The sequence below is a fragment of the Pimephales promelas genome, chromosome 25 (assembly GCF_988280905.1).
Source record: "Pimephales promelas chromosome 25, fPimPro1.hap1.1, whole genome shotgun sequence".
In the NCBI taxonomy this organism is placed as follows: domain Eukaryota; kingdom Metazoa; phylum Chordata; class Actinopteri; order Cypriniformes; family Leuciscidae; genus Pimephales; species Pimephales promelas.
The window spans coordinates 3,686,971-3,711,602 of record NC_142793.1 but is presented as its reverse complement, the minus strand read 5'-3'; the positions used below and the strand labels follow the sequence as shown (position 1 = coordinate 3,711,602).

Here is a 24,632-nt window from a genome sequence, read left to right as displayed (position 1 = left end):
TGATTTTCCGTTAGTTTTGAAAGAATGACGCGTCTGACGTTGGTTCAACGTTAATTCGATGAGCAAAACAATGTCAGATCAACGTTGTTTCGATGTCATGTTTCCACGTTGATTCAATGTCAGTTTGCTATCTGGGTATACATTACACAGTGCTTGACATAACTTTTTTGCTCAACAGTCACTGTCTAGCCACAATTATTTTTTATACTAGTCACAAATATTAATATTAACTCATACTTTGGCTGCAGGTATATTGGGCTGATGTCACCCCAGATAGCAAACTGACACTGAATCAACGTGGAAACGACGTCTCTCACGACATCGAAACAACGTTGATCTGGCATTGTTTTGCTCATCGAATTAACGTTGAACCAACGTCAGACGTGGCATTCTTCAAAGCTAAATGAAAATTGGTAATTGGTTTGCAATTGGTTTGCTTTCCTAACATTGAAACAACGTTGATTTCAAGTTGATTTTCCGTTAGTTTTGAAAGAATGACGCGTCTGACGTTGGTTCAACGTTAATTTGATGAGCTAAACAATGCCAGATCAACGTTGTTTCGATGTCATGTTTCCACGTTGATTCAATGTCAGTTTGTTATCTGGGACTTTTAAGGGGTCATTAATTGAAGAATCAAATTTTCCTTGAGCTTTTGAAGTTTCAGAACTGGAAACTTCCTTGTTAGTCCAAAAAAAGCTTTTATTGTAGCCAAGCCCAGAGAACGACTTGTTGTGGAATGTGTCTAAGAGCGCCTCTGTAGAAGGACGACTTTGCAGCTTTGGCCCCGCCCACTGGCATGTTTGTGAGATACAGGACCACTGGACTACAAATAACATTACCTTCCAAAGGATCCTAATGCTAGGAATGTGGTTATTTATTTTAAAAAATGTGAATGTCTCAGTTAGTTGATCATTATTTGTTTGTTGGGTACATTTCACTGTGAATTATTTGGTAAATCAGTCGCAATTTCGGCGCAGGCTTTTCAATCAGACTTTTACTTTAAGATATGGACCAATGGGCTATATGCACGCATAAATTCCGCATTTGACGCAAGGATGCTCGTCCATTTCCGGTTGTGTAGATTAAAGCGGAGGAGAACCGAGGAAAACGGGAATATGGCAGAGTCTTCAAATTTACTGTCCTCCCGTCTTTGAAACGAAACGTACATACGTTTAGATGTAATTTTATATATATAGTTATGTTTATTTAATATAATTTTAAAAAGAAGCATAAACACAACGAGGGGTGTCTGTTTTATCTGTTTTTGTGACTAACGTTTCTTTAGTATAACCATGGAGTATAAAATTCAATATAAATTCTCTGTATTGCATTGGACTCTACGATCGGCGGAAGTCATCGAGTATCCCTAATCCTTCACCGGAAATACCGCCGTGCATAGAGCCCATTGCAAAGAGATTTTCCTGTTTTCTCTGTAAAGCTGCTATGAAACAATCTGTATTGTAAAAAGTGCTATATAAACAAATGTGACGACTTGACTTTAAGAACTGACACACAGATCCATTATACGGTTACACATGCGCTTTCTTTCTCAATTGGTTACGTTCATTTAAAATATAACTGACTGTGTTTACACGAATACTCGCCGAGGTCGGCATTTGGACTTTATTTAGTGTGCCCAGCCAGCAATGACATGTGGGGCCCATATGAGGGCTTGATGGGCGGCAAATGTGGGCCCCATTATGGGCTTGCACCCGGGATCCACATTGGGGCAAGCTGTGGAAGCCCAGATGTACTAAAATTGGGACCAGTACGGGTACTGCGTGGGTCTTAATTGGGCAATTCATGTCAGACCCATTTGGGCCCCACCTGGCCAAATGGGCCTTAAGTGGGCTTGCACCCGGGATCCAACTATGGTTACCCAGATGGGCTTTAAATGGGCTCTGTAAGAGTCTTATGTGGGTCCTAAGTGGGAAATTCAAGCCAGACCCATTGGGGCCCCACTTTGACTGTTTAAGCACAATAAGCAGCAGAAAGAAACTAAATTTTGTACTGAGAGGTGGTTTTATGTGCTGCACTTTGAGTGCGATCGAGTACAAAATCTGCAGGAATGAGTAAAATTATGCGCAATACCTAAAATTTAACCCCTGTAACACCAACAGTATTCATCCGGAAAAAAAATAAACAAGGGAGTGAGGGGAGGCGGGTTTGTCTGTCGCTGTCTGAGAGATGAGAGCGAGAGAAAGAAGTCGCTGCTGCAGAAAATGAGTATTGGATGTGTTTCAGATATTTCTATATATTGCAACTTTTGGGTTTGTTATTTCAGATGGCTTTTTAAAAGACTGCAATTGAAAAATGTATGTATTATATATAAAATTCAACCTGGCAAAGTGGCAACCCAGATAGCAAACTGACATTGAATCAACGTGGAAATATGACATCGAAACAACGTTGACCTGACATTGTTTTGCTCATCGAATTAACGTTGAACCAACGTCAGACGCGTCATTCTTTCAAAACTAACGGAAAATCAACTTGAAATCAACGCGTTGTTTCAACGTTATGAAAGCAAACCAATTTTCGATTTTCATTTAGCTTTGAAGAATGCCGCGTCTGACGTTGGTTCAACGTTAATTCGATGAGCAAAATCAACGTTGTTTCGATGTCATGAGAGACGCCGTTTCCACGTTGATTCAATGTCAGTTTGCTGTCTGGGAAGTCATAGTGATTGCTTTATAAGCTACTGCTGAAAATTCACCCAGCCCTGTGCATGTGTATATTATATATGCATGTCTTGAACAACAAACAGAAACATCCATTTCTATTGCCATTAGCAGATCTGCCTGTACGATAATGCCTAATGTAGTAATTACACCACTCAAAGAACAATACATCTCGCCATGAAACCTGACAAATCCCACAACGTTTTTGTTTCACTCATCAAAAGTCGAAAGGGCAATTGTTCATGACACACCCCCTTTCTGTCAGTTACCACGGCAACAGCCCTTCCAGATACCACCTCACACTAAGATCGCCGTCACCCTTTTATTACCTCTTTTTTTTCTTCTTCTCCTTCCTCTTGAGTTTCTCCAGATCTTTCTTGGCGATCTCAATGATGTCGGTGGTCTCCTGGCTCGGGTCGGCCCCCAGCAGGGCGGGAGAGAATGATCCAGAAGGTCCGTAAAACTGAGGACGGCTGGACACTCGCGTGAGGTTACGCCTCAGGTTCTCATTCACCGCTTCGCTCTCCAGAAGTTTGGCTCTGAAAGACACACAAACATTTCGAAAACTCATTTTATGGAAAAACTAGTTCTCTTTTTATCTAGCCAGGACGTTGCTATGCAATTGCAATGGTGTTCTGGTTGGTGTTTTTAGCCATTCATTTTTCCCATAGAGATTTGAGGAAACGTTTTGTTGAACCGCTATGAGGTGAATCATAAAATTACAGACTTATATATAAAAACAAAAGAATATCTAAAAGTAGTATTAAGTAGTAACAGCAGTATGTTTAACCATGGGCATGGGATAATTTTTATCCCAGTTTTAAATACTAATTTAAAATATGTTAATTAAATATATCCACAAGTTTCCGAGGGGCGCTCCTGTAAAAAATAAAGTGGGTGAAACTTCCGGTGACGCGGCGGAAGTAGCATTCCAATGGTATTTTGTGTGTTAGTTAGCGAAGAGGCTAGCTGTTTTTCGGAGAATTATTTTACTATTTAAAGACGCAAATCTTTATGAGAGATGTCGTTACGGAGCTCAGGGACAACATGTGCTGTTCGTGGTTGTATGTATAACCGGACTAAACTAATTTAGTGGCTTAAACGGGATTGTTTTGAACATAAGCTGAAAACGAAATCAGAGTGATCCTGCCAACGACTGTAGTTTCCATCACCTCCCAAACGACGACGAATCTAACCTGTTTACATTTGTTTAAATTCTTAATATTCTATAAACTCTATCAGCATGTGATTGGCTGTTCGCTACTGATGTTGCACCTAAACTCAGGATTAAAGCCTGTGTTGACAGAATACCAAATGTGCCAGTTAATGTATTCAAGCAGCACATTCATTTATAATTTTGAATAAACTCCAAAGCACAATGACTAAGTGTGTATTTTTTATTTGAATTGTTTGTCAGCTCGCACAACTGTCTGTCACCATGCCTTGATGAGTATTGATTATTAATAATGTTATTATAATACTCCCAATCAACTACTGCGGAGGGTAAAGGTACTGTTATTTCACCCTTTTGAATTTCGTTGAGGTTGTGTTCCCACATCGTTAGCTAGTTTGGATCGCTATAACTTGAATGACTGTCAACTGTTGAATGAACGAGTGTGAAGTATGTCAAGTTGCGCTTTGTTTACTTCCAACCGGAAGTCGCGCCCACTTTTGACGCAAGGCCTCATGGGGCGTAGGAAACTTGTGGATATATAAAAAAAAAACAATATAAGGGGTTGGTGCTGAAACTGAAACACTGGCCAATATTTCACATTCCATCAGTAAGAGCAGAGTGTGAATGTTGAATTAGTAGAGCAATAGCACAGCTGTACATCATATATTGCAATCCACACAACATAATAGGAGACATATCAGAGTTCAAAAGAGGACAAATTGTTGGTGCACGTCTCGCTGGCACATCTGTGACCAGGACAGCAAGTCTTTGTGGTGTATTGAGAGCTACAGTATCCATGGTAATTTTGGCGTACCACCACAAACCACATCCAACGGGAAAAACTGTCGAAGCAAGAGGAAGCTGACTGAAAGGAATGTAACCCGGATTGTATCCAAAAAACATGAAACACAGCTGCCCAACTCACTGCAGAACTGAATCCTCCTGTTTCCACCAAAACTGTTTGTCAGGAGCTCCAGCATTAACATTTATGGCCAGGCTGCTTTAGACAAACCTTTGGTCACTCGGACCAATGTCAAATGAACTAAATCAAATTACACTTCAAATAAATTTTAAGTTTAAGTGTTCCATTTTTTTTAAAATAAGTTGGATCTTAGTTCGTTATTTGATGCTATAAAACGGGATAGCTGTGATTGACGGATTCTTTAAACAAAGTAATCACTGAGGCACCAGCGGACTTTGGGGGGATTTTCAGGAGGAGATTAGAGCTTCAGCTTTAATTTCTCCATGTCCATAACGGTTTATTTGAATCAGTAAACTTTGTACCAACAGTTTCTGTTGGAGTGTGGGCGGGACCTTGATATATCGCGGCTTTACTTTACACTTACTACTGCGCAGAGAGACCAGAGGGAACGCATAAATAGGAAGGGGCAGGGCCAGATTTGGGCCACCGCATCATTCTTTGAAAAGAACACAGGGCAATGAGCGTTGTCTTCTCACGCAAACAGGTCTGCTTTCGCTTTGCCTAAAAGGCGCCACAGTAACTCGACTGTCTGGGGGGTGCAGGGATAATTGCCCTAGGGGAACGTAGTTCTTGGATAGGCCGTCATTCAGGTGGCCTGGCACTGTATTGTGGGTACACTTAAAACACTATTGGCGTAAGCCGGATAGCCAGAAATTATACTCTTTTTTTTAATTTCTCTGGGCCATAAAAACAGCGCGGTTGTGTGCAGGCAAGCGGGCTGTGCTGCCGACTCGTTGGCTGCTAAATGCACGTCTGCAGTAGCCTTCTTTGAGGGGACTGACAGGACGAGACATTTCGACGGCGGTCCGGCCGCAGCGAGACCCAGCCGTCTTTTCCTGGTATATAGCGCTTTCACAAACCCAATGGCCACCAAAGCGCTTTACATTTTGCCTCACGTTCACCCATTCATAGACATTCATACAAAGACGGCGGAGTCAGCCATGCTCCATCCAGCCCGTCGGGAGCAGGGAGCAGCTGGGGTTAGGTGTCTTGCGCACACCTCGGCACTTGGTCAGGTGGAACCGGGGATTGAACCACCAACCTTCTGGTTTGTAGGCAACCTACATGAACCACTGAGCCACTGCCGCTCTCCTGTTGCTAGGAGGACTTTGCACGCTTAGGTGTCAGTGCAATCTTGGGCCGGAGTCCCCAGGTGGGAGGCGGCCTATGGTGGCTTGATGAGCGAAATCTAAGGCGGCCGCCCTGTCATCGCTGTGAAGGCTGAGGCTGAGCTGGGCTGCTTGCAACGGAGCAAGAGAGTCCAGGCAGAAAGAGGTTCTTCTGTACTTTGGATGGCCTGCGAGGTCTTGTGTACTTTGGAGAATCAGACGACGGTCCAGTCCACTGCTGGGCCAAAGAGGACAGTAGCAACTCACTGCTCCTTGGTATCAACTCAAACTACATTAAAAGACTCCAACTGGTTCAGAATGCAGCTGCCCGACTCATCACCCGCTCCAAATCCTGCAACCACATCACGCCAGTCCTAAAACAACTTCACTGGCTTCCCATTCCACACCGGATCACATACAAAATCCTGGTCCTCACCTACAAAGCCATCCACCACCTTGCCCCCTCATACCTCACTGACCTCCTCTCCCCCTACCAACCCTCAAGGTCCCTCAGATCCTTCTCAGCCGGTCTCCTCTGCATCCATAAATCCAATCTACGCAGTTTAGGGGACAGAGCATTTTCCAGGGCAGCTCCCAGGCTCTCGAACTCACTCCCCCATGAGATCAGCTCCTCCGAGTCACTCACCATCTTCCAGTCCCGCCTCAAGACCCATCTCTTCTCCTCTGCCTATCCATAGCCTAACGCCCCTCCCATCCCTGTTTTTTTTTGTTCACCTGCCCTGTAAAGCGACTTTGAGTTTGAGAAAAGCACTATATAAATTCAATTTATTATTATTAGTAGGGGAGAGCAGTGCGTCGAGAAATACGGAGCACTCAGAGTCCCTCATATGAGCAAGCGTCAACCATAAGTGCCACTCCTGTGATGTTGAGCGAGGCCATACATCTGCCGATCACCTGAGCCGCAGATTTTGTAGCACGAAGGAAGAAGTCCATCGTGCTCCTCAAATCTGTGATGGCGGCTGGGTCCTTCTCCATTCGCGGAGATTAGCTTGGAGGATCTGCAGCACAGCCATCGAGTGCAGGGCGGAAGCAACTTGTCCAGAGGCAGAGAACGCGCAGCCGACAAGGGCCGTGGTGGTCCTGCAGGCTTTGGACGGGGGGCAGACTTTGAGCATCATCTTGCAGAGGACAGACAAAGGTGCGCTGCGACCGCCTCCTCCACTGGGGGGGATTGCTTTGTTTGTACCCCTTGTTAGCGGTGCCGTCCACTTTGGAGAGCGCCGAGGAGACATGCGAGAGCCTCGCAGACAATTGTGCGTTCCGCGATTTCAAAAGCTCAGTATGAAGCTCTGGCAGATATGATTTAGATCTGGAAACAAGAGGTGGGCGGTGGCTGTGGAGGAAACAGCCATCGAGCCTACACTCTTAGAAGAAAAGGTTCTATATAGAACCTTAAAAGGTTCTATCAGAGCTACGTATTTGGAACCCCTAAAAGGTTCTATACACTATTAAAAAGGGGTTCTCTCTGGGTTCTATATAGAACCATTTTGGAGTTCCATATATGAAGTGGGGGATGGAACCATTTCTGGTTCTAAATAGAACCATTTCTTCTAAGAGTGTATTGGGCATGGGTTCCTTAGGCGGTGACCAATCCAAGTCGAGTTGGTCGACGACCTTTGACAGGAGGCGCAAGAGCTCAGTGTCCATGTCAGCCCTATCCTGCTGGATTCCTGGATCAAGGAGGAGGCAGAGTGATGAGAACTCGACCACTCCTCACTGTCTTTCAGCTGTCACCCAGGTCGATCCCTTCAGCTTTGTACCCTGAGGCGGCGGCAGTGAGGGTCGAAGCCAGCAGCTGCACATTCAGGAGGAGCGGAAAAGGAGAGAGGAAGGCTGGCGGGATGTAATCCGACGAGCACTTCACCGTGACCTCAGGCTCCGGAATTCTCTACGAATGGCGCTTCTTGCGCGGTTCGGATGGCGGAATGACAGCAACCATGGTAAAGGCTTCGAGTCGAAGCGCTTCACAGTGCACACAGCCTGCCGAATCCAGGGCGAGGGCTGCTTGGTCTGGGCCCAGGAAAAGAGCACAAATCACATGGCGGTCTCCAGCGCCGAGCGGGACTCTGCACAAGCCACAGGAAAGGCGAGGCATTTTTATAAAAACGCTCACGCACTTTTAGAGAAGGAGTGAGTGTCGCAATGGTGAACACTCACTGAAGGCAAAAGCACGGAATATGGATACTCAACGCTGGATGGCGTAGCAGACACAGAAGGCTGAAGGTGGCAAAGAAGGCCGGCTTTTTCTGGCGCATTCCTCTGCGTGCTGGTCGCTAGTTTCGATGACGGATGGCTTCTCTCAGAGTCCAGCGATGCAGAGATGATGAAATCAGTGAGCTCCTGAGCCTGACTTTTATACGCCAAGCCACCCCATTTTGGTTGGCTGTGACATCACAAGCGGGGCTCAGCGATAGGCTGCAGCAGTTGCCACAGGGCAGCCAATGGGCATGCAAGATAGTCTGTTCTAGGTCAGTTTGCTGCTGCACTGCATTGACAATATATGAAAAATTAAGGATCATTTTTGGTTTCAATATCTTGAGAAAAGAAGACTTTACCCATAGCGTAAGCAACTTATGCAATACGAGAGAACCTCTTGAAAAAACTCCAGGCGACAACATCCATTTGTCAAAAGTCTTGTGGACAGATATTTAGTACGTGCTTTGTGGCTTTATTTCAGAAACTTTAAGTTTTAGTTCAATAACCATGCATAAACAATATTCTCTCAAAAAAACAAACATGTACATACATGCTGCTCACATATTATGGTAACCCTGTTTGTGCTAAATAGAGTGTTATCACACCTTTTCCATTAATATGTTTAAGCAACTGAAAAAAACCCCCCACAAATGTCAGGGACCCCAGAGGGTTAAAGGGCACCTATTATGCCCCTTTTTACAAGATGTAATATTGGTCTCGGGTGTCCCAAGAATGTATTTGTGAAGTTTCAGCTCAAAATACCCCACAGTTAATTTATTATAACCATTTGAAAATGTCATTTTGGGGCCTCTTTAAAAATGAGCTGTTTTGGAGGTATACCACCTTAATGCAAATGAACTGCATATCCCCGCCCTGCCTTTGGATGAGGGCGTAACTTGATGCCTATCGGCAGTCACTCTAAGCAGACGGGCTGAGAGACACGCTGTTTTGAATGTCATTCAGCGTACGTTTGAATCTGAATATATAAACAGTACGAAGAGACTCCGGCAGAATAAACGCAAATGAGAATGGACCAGTACGTATTGGTATGGTTATTTGATACATTTATGTATAGAGTTGTAATCGTGTCCCATTTGCAATTATGGATGTGCAACACACACACACACAGACATACAAAAACACTAACGCTGGCGCTAACACTGGCTTTTTTGAAACTACATACACATACTGTGATAAAGTTTGCTATGTACAAGCGAAATACATTTATGCGAGGGATCTGTTGCGTCATGTTTACTTGTCATAGAGGTGCTTCTGTGGCAAATGTGAGAAGATGGCTAACTTAAAGAACAACAACATATATGCAGTTTTTAATACAATATCTTTAAATATATATATATATATATATATATATATATATATATATATAAATGTACGGTTACACACTATACAAACAAGGTTTAAATTATATAAACAGACATCCTAGGACGACGACGACAACAACTTTAGGCGCATTTGTTGTTGAATTAGCTGACATCGATTGAACAGACTAAGTTATTTGCTCAAAATTCATAAAATACACTTACTGTTACTGGATGTGTCGGTGGATCGCAAACAGTAGACAATGATCCACACTTGAGGATTAACTTTTAAGTCACAACAACAGGATTAACCCACGACAGAACATATATGTTTCCAAGAGATATTACCGGCTGTCGTTGAAACAATGGAGGATGGTGTGTACAGATCACCAAGGGCGGGGTCTATGCCACAACCACACTGTCAATCAAACCCCTTGCTCAATTCTACGTCACAAAGAGCTGAATCTCAGAACAGCTCGTTCTGAGGCAGTGCATATGATTTATTGAGATTGTAAAAAAAACACTGGGTGGATTTTTATCGTTCTAGGGTGGTTTTGCTCACACACTGCCAACACACATTTATGTTCAAACACCATGTAAAAGTGAATTTTCCATAATAGGTGCCCTTTAAGTGTGAAAAACAAGCAAAATCAATGGATTTTTAATATCAGTCTCATACGGGATTTCAGCAAAAATATAAAAACACTAGCTACTGTATCAGACAAATATTTCATCAAAGATTGTTTTACCTCAGGTCCTCGATCTCTTTGATGTAATTCTGAATCATATTTCCAATCTCCTCACTGCCTTCACCTGAAATAAATAGTCAATATTCGGTCAATCATCTTCCAAGGTCCTTTGATTGATGTAACCTGACACGAGCAGCACTGACAGTGATGTACCTGCTCTGGAGAGCACCTGATTGGCCCGTTCGCTGAGCAGCTGCGTGAGTCGAGCGCCCTGAGCGTCGATGGCCTCCTGCATGGCCTTCACGCGCATGCGCAGATTATTGTTCTCGATCTGCAACATCGAGTTCTCGTGGAACATGTCATTGATGCTCTCCATCCCATCCTCTCCAACCATACGCTTCCCCTGCGAAACAGACACCTTACCTTTAGTGCTGCTTACCATTCTTAACCCCTTAACTGTCACCGTCCCGGTCCCGGGACACCTAAATTTACTTCACTATATTTCTATTAAATCCTAATCTAATTATGACAAATTATATATCGTTGGAAAGGTCTAAGACTTCTAAATAGATATTCTACCCCTGTTTTGTGTTAAAAATTATGTAGGAAGAGTAATTGACGAATTTATGACAAGAGTGCACCTCAAAAAAATCTGCATCATAACAGGAGTTTTGACCTTTGTCACAAAAAGTTGATGCACCCACTTTTAATCATTGAAACTTCTATTTTTATGCTAAAAGTTCATAGTAAAACATATAATCTAGTATTTTTCAATAAAAAATAAAAAATTATACTATAATATTATCCTCTAAAAATGATCATGTTTATATTTATTATCCTCTAAAATATAGTATTATTTTTTTATCGCCTTTTTTATTATATCACATATTTTAGTAGTTATCATAAATTAGGTATCATTTGAAAGCTTATAAACTCAGAATTCATCGTGTGAAAACTGTTTTATAATTGAACGTTGCGTTACCATAGAAACGGTACTTGTTTTATCAGGCTCCTCCCCTTTTGGGCGTCATTATATTTCATAATATATGATCAAAACCTTTTCTAATCTTGACAAAATTGATATTGTCAGAAAGGTCAGAGTCTCAAGGTTCCACATTTTGTGACAGAATTGATATTTGGACAGATATAAGGCAGAATGTATACAACTAAATTCAATGGAATTCAATGGCACCCGGTGGCTATTTTTGGTACTACGCCTAAACAAAATCTCATGGGAACTTCAATTTTTGTGATATCAACTTCAAATTTGGAACATAACTTGATAAGCTTTATGGCTTTGATTTTATAGAAATTTTAGAGTAAAAATATTTTGTAAAATATATAGTACAGTATATTTGATATACTGTAAATTTAAACTTCCATAACTTTTTCATACTTTCATTTTTTGAAGTGTTTTCACAACACTCATTTTCAAAAAAGGGGGTGACAGCTAAGGGGTTAATATACCAATAATAACTGAGCAGCAAATCATCATATTAGAATGATTTCTGAAGGATCATGCGACACTGAAGACTGGAGTAATGATGCTGAAAATTCATTGACCATAGGAATAAATTACACTTTAAAATATATTCACATATTTTAAATTTCAATAATAATATTTCATTACAACATTACTGTTGTTTACTGTAATTCCAATATAAATGCAGCCTTGGTGAGCAGAAGAGACTTCTTTCAAAACATTAAAAAATGACCTTGCATTGTTTTTCATTCTATTGCTCATGTCTCATATTTTTTAATGCAAAAAATGCTTTTGCCAATAACACAACCAAGAGTTGCCTCTTCAAGTGACATTAAGTGGTGAGTAAATTTGAAGATTTAAAAAAAAAATTAAACAATCAAATTATTACCCAATTATCAATTTGGGTTCAAAAGGGCTGTTTGCAGTAGTATGGTAGCTTATAAACGCATATTTGCTTTGCAAAGAACTGAAATAAACCTGACCACCCTGACTCCAGGAATTACGCAGAAGCCAGCCAATCAGATCACTTGTGAATCTGTAAACTTATTTCCATTTTTGAGTGTGATATACCTCTGATAGTCCAATCTCTACAGTATCTGGGTCACCCGTACTTTCAACTGAACATGAAAACTCTGTTTTAGTAGGTCAGATCTTTATCCACCTTTATTTTGAGAATACTCTGAAGACAACACGCCAGAATTCAAGTCCAACTGACGGAAACCTTTCTCAGAAGCAGCGTTGAGTGAGTGCCAGCCTCACCGTTCTGTACTCCATGAGCTCCATCTGCAGCCGGGCGATCTCCGTCCTGAGAGCACTGATCTGCTGGCTGGCCTTGTCTTGGTTCACCACCACCCTGTTCTTGATGTTGCGAGCTCTATTGGCGTACTTCAGCGTGTTCAGCGTCTCCATGAAGTCCTGATCCGATGGGCTGATGCAGGCGATCATCATCGTTCGACTGAGAGACCAGAGAAAACCTCCAGCGTTATTCATTTCCTCACACTGCCTAACGCTACAGTGTCAATCTGGATATGGGTCAATCCTCAAGTAAATGCTCTGATGTTGACACATTGCTATTATCCTGTTATAACTATGTAATTATCTTGTTGTTATGCGGTTACTACACATTTGTGTGCGGTTTATGAGAAATACTGTAAATTAGTACAAACCAAAGGAAACCAACTGAATAAAAAGTCATACCAATCCTTTGACTGAAGTTGTTATTCAGTGATGTATTGAAATATTCACAGAAATCAAATATGGTGCCAGTTTGTTTAGGTTCTACGTCAGTGGCATTTAGTCAAGAGAAATGCCAGAACAAATTTTGATGACGTCCTTGATGTCCAATCTGACATTATGTTCTGTTAAATGGCTACATATTTGATTTGAAAGCGACATCCACAGGTAGGTAAGATTATCAGTGATTTATCCTTTCAATTTTAGTCTGCTTCTCACACAAAGCTATTGTACGACTTCAGTAGATTTAGAATATACTACAGTGCATATAGGGGACACGGACTACTTTTTTGCTTTTTAGATCTCGACAAAATTTGTTATTTACAAATGATCAGTGTATAAAAAAAATTCTTTAAAATTACTTTAAAAAAAAACAAAAACAAAAAACGCCATTCTGGTTTAAGGCGAGACACTAAAAGTGAATAGGGTAGCAGATATCACCATGAAACTTTCCCAGTTGATTACATAGATTAAGATAATATAATGTTTAAACATGCAAATGAGGCATTATCTAATTAAATATGCACTAATTTGCATGTATTGTAAAAAAACTAAATCTGAGTATTGGTAAAGCTAGGTTCAAAAATTGTGTTCACATATTAGATGAGAAAAAATTACAGAGGGATTTATGGATATCTACTTTTGTTATCCTGTAAATCAGAATATACTGCCAATTGCCTTAAAAAAATGATTTTCGACATCTTTTTTGGAATAAAATGTTATATAAATCAGGCTAGGAATAATCTATTTACAAATCCCTCTGTAAATGTCTTCATAATATAACTAGGTACAAGACTGGAAAGTTAGGTGTATATAGGTGCTACTGAAGAGGAGATTTTGGACTTGGAGTATGAGAAAAAAGTCATTTTGAGAAAACTGGCTTTAAAGATTTAGCATCAGCCAATGAGATCGCGCATTTAGAGTTAAATCCCCCCTTTAACTTTCACGATCCGTTGCTGATAAAAAGGAAAAGATCGTATTTGGATCCGACAGGGTTGTGCAGGAGAAAGAGAGCTTTCTAACTGTGTGTGTGTGATGACGGTGCAGATCGCGATTTATCGATTTATAACGACAACTTTTGAAGAATTTAAAAAGTTAACAGACAAAGTGTAGTAAAATAAAGACCTAAATGTGTATTTCAGACTTTTTCCACCACAAGTCTGAAAGAAGACATGTTCTTAAAGACAAATATCCCAAAATCCCAAAATTGACCAGTGAAAAAAAAACAACAAAAAAAACGATGTTTTTGCCTGACGTGTCTCGCCAAATGCCAGAATCGAATAAAAATTTGTGCTGAGTCCAGAAATGTTGACACCGACCTGTTTCCACCCAGTGAATCCTGCAGAAGGCGAGTGAGTTTGGAGTCTCGGTAAGGCACATGCGTCGATCGTTTGCTTCGGTCTCCTAAAGCACTGATGACGTTCCCCAAGGCCAGCTAGATCACAGCAAGGAAAGAGCAGACGGTAATATTATAGCTCACCTTATGGTAAATACTTCTAGCCTGAAGATCTGTTTTCATTGCTGAATAATATTACTCGTTCTGACCAATCCACAGTTAATGGAGATGCCCTCTTTGGCTCGGTCCCCGGTGGCCCCCGTCCTCTTGAGTCGCTCCGACCCGGCCAGATCCACGAAGTGAAACTTGGCTGTGAGAGTTTCGAACTCTTCCATCTCAGACGAGCTGTTGGCCAGCCGATTGTCTGTCTCATTGTCCTGCTCTGGGGGCTGAAAACAAAAGAAGAATAAAGACATCAACATAGACTACAGATTTAATGTGTTCAAAAACGGCATTTTTCTACTCAACATGGCTGCCGTGGGAATGCAAGCCGTCATTTAGATAAAAGAGCCTGATCTTTTTCCGGAAGAAGCTACATAAGCGGTAGATTTGACATTTTATTGTTGATTGGACCTGTTATTGAAACATCATTTTGCTAAAAAGTTTGGATTTTGTTTTCCTCTGTTTAAGTAGAGTAGTGTTCGTCTGATATAGCGCCAAAACCAATATATTGGCTGATATTTGGAAGCGTGACTTTTAGCACACCACGAACATGAAATTGTCCAGCCATGACTTCCTGTTTCACAGGAGTTTAAATATGAGGAAACACAAAGGCCAAATTCCCTTAAAGGAGTAGTTCACTTTAAAAAAAAAAAAAAAAAAAAAAAAAAAAAAACTTTTGCTGATAATTTACTCACCCCCATCATGTCATCCAAGATGTCCACGTCTTTCTTTTTTCAGTTGAAAAGAAATTAAGGTTTTTGATGAAAACATTCCAGGATTTTTCTCCATATAATGGACTTCAATGGGAACCAAATGGTTTAAGGTCCAAAAGACAGTTTCAGTGCAAACTACAAACTGTTCAAAGGGCTTTAAATGATTCCAGATGATGAATAAGGGTCTTATCAAGTGAAATGATCACTCATTTAAAAATAAACAACAAAGTTTAAGTTTTATAAGCTCAAATGGTCGCCTTGATCCTTTTCGAACTTGTTCATCAAACTGAACGAATCTTTTCCAGAGTCAACTCGTTCATTTCGTTCATTGAATGCACCAAATGACTCTGAAAAAGATTTGTTCATTTTGATGAACGAGTTCAAACAGGAGAGTCACGAACGCGCATCACAAAACAGAGCAAGGCGAGCATTTGAGCTTATAAAACTTAAACTTTGTTATTTATTTATAAAATGAGTGATCGTTTCGCTTGATAAGACCCTTATTCATCGCCTGGTGTCGTTTAAAGCCCTTTGAACAGTTTGCACTGAAACTGTCTTTTAGACCTTGAATTGGTTCCCATTGAAGTCCATTATATGGAGAAAATCCTGGAATGTTTTCATCAAAAACCTTAATTTCTTTTCGACTGAAGAAAGAAAGACATGGACATCTTGGATGACATTGGGGTGAGTAAATTATCAGCAAACGTTTTTTTAAAAGTGAACTACTCCTTTATGTGCAATGTGCAAAACCAAAGACTATACATCTCATGTGCAGAAAAAGAGTGTTCAGCTTCACAAAATAGAAAATGTCTGTAAGAAAAATGGTCAATCCCCATTTTGACCATCAGGAGGAATCAATAATTAACAAGTTCCAATCAAATAAATATTTTACGAATCTGCCAGGAAGAGGACGAGTGTCTATATGGTCTTAATGAACGGTGAGGAGGAGTTGGAGTGGCCAAAGACTCTTCAAGGATCACAGATGGAGAATTGCAGAGATTAGTTGAGTCTTGGGGTCAGAAAGCCAAAAAAAATAAAAAATCTATTCACCCGTACATCCCAACATGTTGTTTGAGAGTGTTTCAAGAAAAATCCTCCTCGCTCATCCACTCAGTAACCCAGACTGATCTCATGAAGTAGCGTGTGTATGACACGCCAATTCGTATTTCCATTTTTGGCGTGCTATCAATACGCATAATCGCCTTTCAGCGTGTTTATGAACGCCGTTGACTTAACGTTATATAAATATATGACTTACCTCAACCCCGTCCCTAAACCTACAGTAACCATCACTGGGGTTAATGGCATTTATGACTGTTCCCTTACCATCATAAGAAAGAAAAACGTTGCTCCCCAGATGTAGATCTACATTTTGCTTTGTTTTGGTCGGACATTTGACGGCGTGTACGGACACGCGGAATGACGCGGATGTTAATGGCGTAGACAAACACGCATACACGCGGATAGCTCAAAAAGCGTCGAGATAACACGCCACTTGACTCGAAATTGGCGTGTATGTTTACGCAAAAGTCATGATGTCATGTTGAGTAGTCAGACACGACTCGAACTTCAAACGGGACTTCTGCATTTCTGCCACAAACGCACTAGCTAACCATTTAGTAAATAAGGAAATAAACAGCCTGAAATATAATCCATTGACATTCTAAGGGTGGGTCATAGAAATAAAAATAAAACAAGTCTTTTTAACTGGAGGTGGTACTTACGTTTTCCGCGGGTGCACAAACACGCACTTGGCAGACGTGAATGGTGAAGATGGCGTGAGATCGAGAGCTCTGTACGTTCATCTGAGTGCTGGCAGTGGTGCGGGAGAGAGCGCCCAGCTTCAGACACTGGATCATCTACAGCACAATATTACACTCATATTATGCACAATATATGGACCGAATATCTCCGAAAATAATCAACGCGGCTCACCTCTGCCTCTGAGGAGACGTTGCGAGTCGTCACGCCTACGGTGTAGATGCTGCCGCTGGCGTCCTCGTGGATCTTAATATGAGATTTCTGCTTCCTCATCTCCATGTCACGCGTGGTGTCGAAAAGATCCAACACCTCCTCGTTATACAGCTGAAGACACACATGGAGAGAGAAGACCGACCATACAACATTTATAACACAATTTATATAATTAAACTGTTTTTTATTGGTAATCTCCCTTAAATAATCCATAACTATTAGAGTCCGACCGATAAAGGGTTTTGAAGGCCGATACCGACACAAATATTTTTTGGTTTTAAAATCCGATATTCCGATATATCGGCCGATATATACATTTTTTTTTTCAGAAACACGCAACAAAACATTAACATTAGTTATTTGTAGTTTATGTATGAGTTTTAAATAAAATAATATGATAATGCATTTTAATGCATTGTTTCTTGTATTGTCACAACAGAACAGACTGATGATAGCTAGCTTTATGGTTAGCTAGTCTATGATGAGCCATAATTTAGCAATGGATTATGTCATACTGCAAATTGTAAAAAATTTATTTTCATTATTACAGGCCAAGGAGAGATGATGCGTCTCACTGCTATAACGGTCACGCGCTATTAAAGAAATACTTCAGTCACATTGTCAAAAGTTAAAAGTTGTCAGTCAACTACACTGTAACAACGTAACGTAACTATTACTAGCTAATTCCGCTTCACTCTTCACTTTGTCATGCTTATTTGAGTTAAGAGAACTGATGGGGATTTTTTTAATTGTTATTCAAGCAATGTATGTATCGTGACCAACTCAACGAGCGTTGCCAACAGGGACGGTGTAGAGTGCCCTCTGGTGGACAAACTACACAACTCCAACACTCATGACATGGTTCAAGCGTGTTTCGTCCGTTTTTATTTTATTTTGAAATATTCATCGCCGATGAATATTTCAAAATAAAATAAAAATGAATCATCGGCCATTATAACTGCCGATACCGATAGTTTGGAAAATGCCGATATTATGCCGACATTTCGGTCTGGCTCTAATAACTATCATATAACACCTTTTCCAACAGTCTATTACTTTCATAGTATTGATATTCTTTTATTTTTATATTTTGTTTTTACTAGGGTTGGGTATCGTTTGAATTTGAACGATTCTGATTCCGATTCCTTGTTTCGATTCCGGTTCCTAACGATTCTCGATTCCGATTCTTTTAAGAGGCAGGGTCAAAAAAGTTTAGCTAACCTTGCTAACCAACGGCCTTTCTGAAGGAAATACTCCTTCTGTAAAAATACTCCTTTTGTCACAAATTTTGCATTTTGCCAAGATTTCGTTATTTTTAGAAAAGTGAAGCCACACTTTGGACCGCCGACGTAAGCTACTCATGTTCGACTCGCGCGGTTATGCCAACACTTCCGGTAGACGCTTCTTCGTTGGTGTTGTTCAGCGGTTTCTTCTTCCGCTCGGCGGACTGTGAATATCGGAACTAGGAATCGAAATTTTTACTTTTGAACGATTCCGGGAAAAACGAAAAGTTAGTCTCGGTTCCAATCGATACTCGATTCTCGATACCCAACCCTAGTTTTTACTTTAATCTTACTTTTAGTCAATTTGTTATGCGATTGTCATTTTTATTAATTTGAGATTTTTTATTATTTCTATCTAGCTTAAATTTATTTTTACTTATATTTTACTTTACTTACTAACGAATGCATTTGCTATTTAAACAACCTGGCGCAGGACATGAAAATTAAGCTGCGTTGGGCTGAAACTAGTTAAAGGGATACTCCACCCAAAAATGAAAATTCTGTCATTATTTACTCACCTTCAAGTTGCTGCAAACCTGTTTGAGTTTCTTTCTTCTGCTTAACACAAAACAAGATATTTTGAAGAACGATAGGAACTTTGGCACCATTAACTTCCATTTGTTTCTAATATGGAGGTCAATGGTGCCAAACAACTGTTTGTTTCTAATCCTTCTTCAAAATATCTTCCTTTGTGTTCAGCAGAAGAAAGAAACCCATACAGGTTTGCAACAGTTAATAATGACAGAATTTTCATTTTTGGGTGGAGTATCCCTTTAACAAAAACAACATTACATTGAAAATGTCTTTATGGAAATCATAAACTGTTCTGTTAGTTAGAGCAGCCAAACACGCCCACTTCTGGCTCAACCAATGGCGTGAGTTTGGGTTTTTTTTTCTGGTGAGGAGATCATTAAAATGAACCCGTGAAGCATCATCATCCAAAAGCACTGTACCTCCAGAAACTGTGCGCTGATCTTGAACTCCGGGACGGGTCGGCCTTGATCTGCAGCCGCCTGGCGCCTCTGCTCGACCCCTTTAAAGAGGTGACCGACCGCCCGCGGGATGATGCCCAGCTCCTCGTCTAGTATGGACATGTCAAAGCCCGTGCCCATCGTATACGTCTTCCCTGACCCTGTCTGAGATACCACATCAAATCTCACATCAAAACATATTCAACTCTAAAATACATTTTAATAAGTGTACATTATTATACAAATTGTGCACGTTGACGTTAACGTTGCGTTGCATTTAAATAATAAGTCATCACAGAGACTGATGTTGTTTTTGGCCTACAGGCTGGCTGGAGATGTGTCTGTCTGGCAGAGGAGTGAGACTGTTGATAAATCTGGATTAACACAGTGCCAGAGAGAGAGACAGACATCAGAGCTGTGTGTGCGGGTGTTTTGGGGGAAGTCAGCCATGAAATGCAGGTCACGGGCAACACTAGCCATATACAGAGAACATGGGAAATACAGAGCTTGTACAAATAAATACCAGGCCAAATAAACTCCTTTAACCTGTAATCGTAAATGATGCTGGGCGTACAAATATCCCTCATCTGTGAGAAGATAAATAACCAGAAGCATCTTAAAGTCACAGTGAGATTGGTCGAATGAAAGGGATCATTCCTCATGTACTTCTGTGAAACATAAAAAAAAAATGACAAATTTAATTTTAGGGTGAACTGTTCCTTTAAGACTGGGATTGATTGGATGGTATCTCCATTTGATTGGAGGAAAAATAAAAGGGCTTGAGACATTTCAAAGGCAAAACTATTAGACGTTAATGTTAAATCCAGAGTTTGTTTTCAATCAGACGGAGTCCACCTTGGTCAGGCAATCTAAAACAGATTATAGTTTTTGTAGGATTCTGATTCTCACAACATGAACTGAACAAATCCAAATTACACGGGTGTGAAAATGCCCTAGACTTAAAGCGTCACGATTAATCATTAAAACATATCGATCTCGATTCAAACACCCATGTGATCAAGTTCATAAATGACAACTTCTGCATTTCGGATTCTGGACTACAAATTACTTGGTAACACTTTACAATAAGGTGCATTAGTTTATGGCAAGCCGTTTTAGCTTTTATTAATTTCCAGGATATGAATTATTGATATCAACAATTACATTTTTGATATCAGGAATTCAATTATTGATATCAAAAATGTAATTCTTGATAAACAATTGTATTTTCACTAGTGAAATGTCACTATAGGCTGCCATTCAAAACCAATTGTTGATATCAAGAAATGATTTCTTACTAGTTGGAATTCCAATTTCACATATCAGAAATACAATTATTACTAGTAAAAACCTTTATTTTTGATATCAAGAATTCAATTGTTACTAGTTGAAATGTCTATTCTTGATATCCACAATTGAATTGCTACTAGTTGCTACTTAACAATTCAATTTTCACTAGTGACAATTTTAATTTCTGATATCATGAATGTGATTGTTACTAGCAAGAAAGCCATTTTAGATATCTGAAATAATATTGATTTCAGAAATACATTTTCAGATATCAAAAATGATAGTTTTTTACTAGTAACAATTGAATTGATATCAAGTATAGACATTTCACCTAGTGACAATTTAATTGTTGATATCAGGAATTGATTTTTTACTAGTAGAAATATAATTTTTGATATCAACAATTCATTTTATGGTGACATTACACTAGTGAAAATACAATTACAGATATCAGCAATTAAATTGTTGATATCCAAAAAATGTAATTGTTGATATCAAGAATTCATATCCTGGAAATGAATAAAAGCTAAAACGGCTTGCCATAATTAGTTAGTTTAACTAACATGAAATATCCATTTATTACTGTATTTGTTCATCTTTGTTAATGTTAGTTGAACAAACATTGATCAGCTGTTTATTATGTTAGTTCACATTGCATTAACTAATGTTAACAAGATTGAAATAAAGTGTTCGCAAATGTTGAAATTAACAGTAATGTATAACAGCATTATTCTAACAAACCTTATTGTAAAGTGTTACCAATAACTTTATATTTCAAAAGGAATGTGGTTATTTTCAATTATGTGAATGTCTCAGTTGAGCATTATTTGTTTGTTCGGTACATTTCACTGTGAATTATTTGGTAAATCAGTTGCAATTTCGGTGCAGGCTTTGCAAACAAGTCTTTTACTGTAAGATATGGACCCGACAGTAATGCCACAACATGTAAATAACCGTGTTAATTCTAATGCCTGATCTGTGATCAGTGATTTCTGATATTTAATGATTCATGTACAGTCAGATGTTCTTTGACTAAATCAAACCAGTGACTAACCGGTCAAATTCACATCGTTTCTCTTAGTAGCATGAAAATTATAAGTTACTTAAATTGTGATTAAATAAAGCGATTATAATCACCGGAGCTGTCAATCACATTATAAAATATATTAAAAAATGCAGTTTATGACCCCTTTAAACATTCAGTTAAACGGTTTCCTTTAATGGTTGACTCGACGTTACGTCAGTAGCCTCGGTTCCCTGAGATAGACGGGATTATATTATATAGGATCTTAGATTTAGTGAAATTAACACAAACCTGTCCATAGGCAAATATAGTGGCATTATAACCCTCAAAACATCCTTCGATGAGTTTCTCAGTGCAGTTGGCATAGATGGTGTCCTGCGTTGAGTCCATGTCAAACACATAGTCGTACGTGAAGGCCTTGTCCTTTCCCAGAACCACCTGGGGTTCGCCAGGGGTCACAAACGTACAGATGTGACATCCTTCAATCTTTTCTTTAGCCAGCTGAGGACGAATCCTGTGACCGAGAGAGACATGAAATGTATAAAAATAATATCCCCATTCAGACGCTGAATAACAATGAGAACCTCCTGATGTGTTGATAAAGTGCAAATTAGTCGTCTAAAATAAGCCTGGGTGTCACTGCACAGAATAAAATGTCTGCAAATTAAATGTCTGCAAACCTAAACAATACATCCTCACAATCAGATAAAGAAAAACGCAGACATGTGCTTCACAATTTTATTGATTTTGTGACGTGAAACACGTTCAGTTCCATGGAAAATACACTGTAATAGGAAAATGCAAAAATTTGCCATTGACAGCGTACACCTTATTTTTGCTGTGAAACAGCCCACATAATAACACAAGACAGTTTGATTTCAAAAGAGTAAGTGTAACCAGTATCACTGACCATACGTAACAGTGGGCTGGGCGATAAAACGATAACGATATTTATCGCGATATATTTTTTCTCGATAAAACGATATCAAGAGGTCGATAAATATTCGATAATGTTTATGCGCCAAAAGCGGAACGAAACTCATTTAATCCGCGCGCGCCACACGGAGCATTTATCCGCTCGGGTCAAAGTCCAAAATGCAGCGCGAGTTTTAGCCCTCTGGAGCGAGCTCACGCAGACGCGATTACTGATCGTCTCACGCACGAGATCCAGTGAGAAGCTTGAGTTCAGCGAAGAACACAAATGTCAAGTTTAAATCAGTTTAAAGGCAGATGAAACACCGCTGACAAAAAGGAGAAACAGCTGCGTGCACAGTCTGAATATGAATTGATACTGAATCCATTTAGCCTACCATGGATTTACTGTGAGGTTAGTAATATTAACTGCACCATGAAATGTGGGATATACATTTTGAATTGTATAATATTATTATTGCAGACAATGTATTAAATGACTAATGGAATACAAGTACAGTATATAATAATGTATTTAACTGTTAGGCTACTGTTTTTCATACAAATACCACAGAAACCATAAAGTTAGCTACATTTTGCCATGATAGTGAGGTGCTAAGTTAAAGGCTATACCTGGTTTTATCTGTGGTTATCATTCTCTAAAATTTAATGCATGAGACAGGATGACCAATGGTTAATTTTAATAAAACTCAAACAGTCAGAGTATTACATTTTACTGTGGTCGTTACATAAAAAACAAACAAACAAAAAAAAAACAGATGTTACTGTTTTTGTTAATGAACATAAATTTTATATTATTAACTTGAGTTAGGATGCAGATTTACTGTCAACTCACTGTCAAATATGCATTTCGAGACAAAACATTGCAGCCTGCACTGCAAACTGTGCTGAAGAAATATTTTTCTATTCAGATATTTATTTTAAGGAAGAATGAAAATGTTTGAATGTTCTACTCATATTTGACAAAATGTTCTCGTGTTTGTCATATGTTCTGACAATAAAGAGTAGTTTAAAACCACAATTAATGCTCTGGTTTATACAACTTTCACTTAGGAGCAAAAATCTGCCTTTAAACTTGAAAGAAATAAAGATTTGACATTTATCGTATAATTATCGATATCTGATATAAAAAAAAAATTATCGTGATCATTTTTTTGGGCCATATCGCCCAGCCCTAATAACACACAGCTTACTGGTGAGAGAAGGAGATGCGTTGTTTGTGAAACTACAGTCTGAAACACTGAAATATTTCAAATTATTATTATTTTCATGCATTATAAATGTGCAGCTTACGGTAAAATTATGCACAATACTGACAATAGCAAACCCTGAAAATGTACTTGATGTATTGATACAATATCCTCACTTCTATGCTGTGTTGATTTTCATCCCAGTTACTATGAAAAAAAAATATGCAGTTTTATATTCAACATATTGTTGGTTTAACTTAAAAATGAAGTGGTTGCCTTAAAATTTTAAGTTCATTGAAATGGAAAAATTGAGTTAATACAATGAAGGAGATTAATTTAATCATCAGAAACTCAAAATATTATGTAATATGAACCACATAAATGAGTTGATTTGACAAAAGAAAAAATGTTGTGATTTACAAATCATGAACATATTTTTTACAAGATTTACAAACCACCTAAATGAAATTTACCCAAGTGTCACTTTACTTGAAAGATTTACCAATAATCAGTTTTACCAATATGTTTTCTGAAATGTAAACTTTTCCCCTTTAAATGTAACTTCAAACCTTTTTTTAACAAGCGGCATGTCTTTGAGGCATCATTAATGTCTGTTGCAGACTAAGTTAATACGTTATGGTTTTGTTTAAAATCACCAACCAGCAGTAAAAGTGATGCTTGGTTTCTAAAAATCACCAGTAAAAAGAGACACTGATGTCATTTTCTGTGTGTGCACCTGACAGCAGAGGCTGAGCCTTTGCTCTGACTGTGAGAACGCTTTTGTTCACAGCACAATTCACTGACGGAGGCACAGAGAGAGTATTGTGTGTGTTTGATACTGGATCTATCTTGTATTGCACAAGAGAGTG

The 24,632-nt window shown here is 39.3% G+C and overlaps 1 protein-coding gene across 8 annotated transcripts in view; it reads right to left on the bottom strand.

The window, feature by feature from the left end:
• Window positions 1-24,632, bottom strand: part of kif21a (kinesin family member 21A) — a 95,106-nt gene that overhangs the window by 48,822 nt on the left and 21,652 nt on the right. For 6 of the 8 annotated variants that reach the window (XM_039656760.2, XM_089127907.1, XM_039656761.2 and 3 more), the window contains exons 2-11: window positions 21,932-22,154; window positions 19,309-19,491; window positions 17,034-17,183; window positions 16,823-16,957; window positions 14,433-14,612; window positions 14,207-14,322; window positions 12,414-12,609; window positions 10,385-10,574; window positions 10,232-10,295; window positions 3,011-3,220 (exon numbers count right to left, since the gene is read on the bottom strand). In XM_039656760.2, coding sequence (XP_039512694.2) covers window positions 3,011-3,220; window positions 10,232-10,295; window positions 10,385-10,574; window positions 12,414-12,609; window positions 14,207-14,322; window positions 14,433-14,612; window positions 16,823-16,957; window positions 17,034-17,183; window positions 19,309-19,491; window positions 21,932-22,154 — 1,647 coding nt within the window. Of the gene's footprint in view, window positions 1-3,010; window positions 3,221-10,231; window positions 10,296-10,384; window positions 10,575-12,413; window positions 12,610-14,206; window positions 14,323-14,432; window positions 14,613-14,691; window positions 14,935-16,822; window positions 16,958-17,033; window positions 17,184-19,308; window positions 19,492-21,931; window positions 22,155-24,632 lie in introns of those variants that run through there. The other 2 variants (XM_089127912.1, XM_089127911.1) reach the window with 2 other exon arrangements.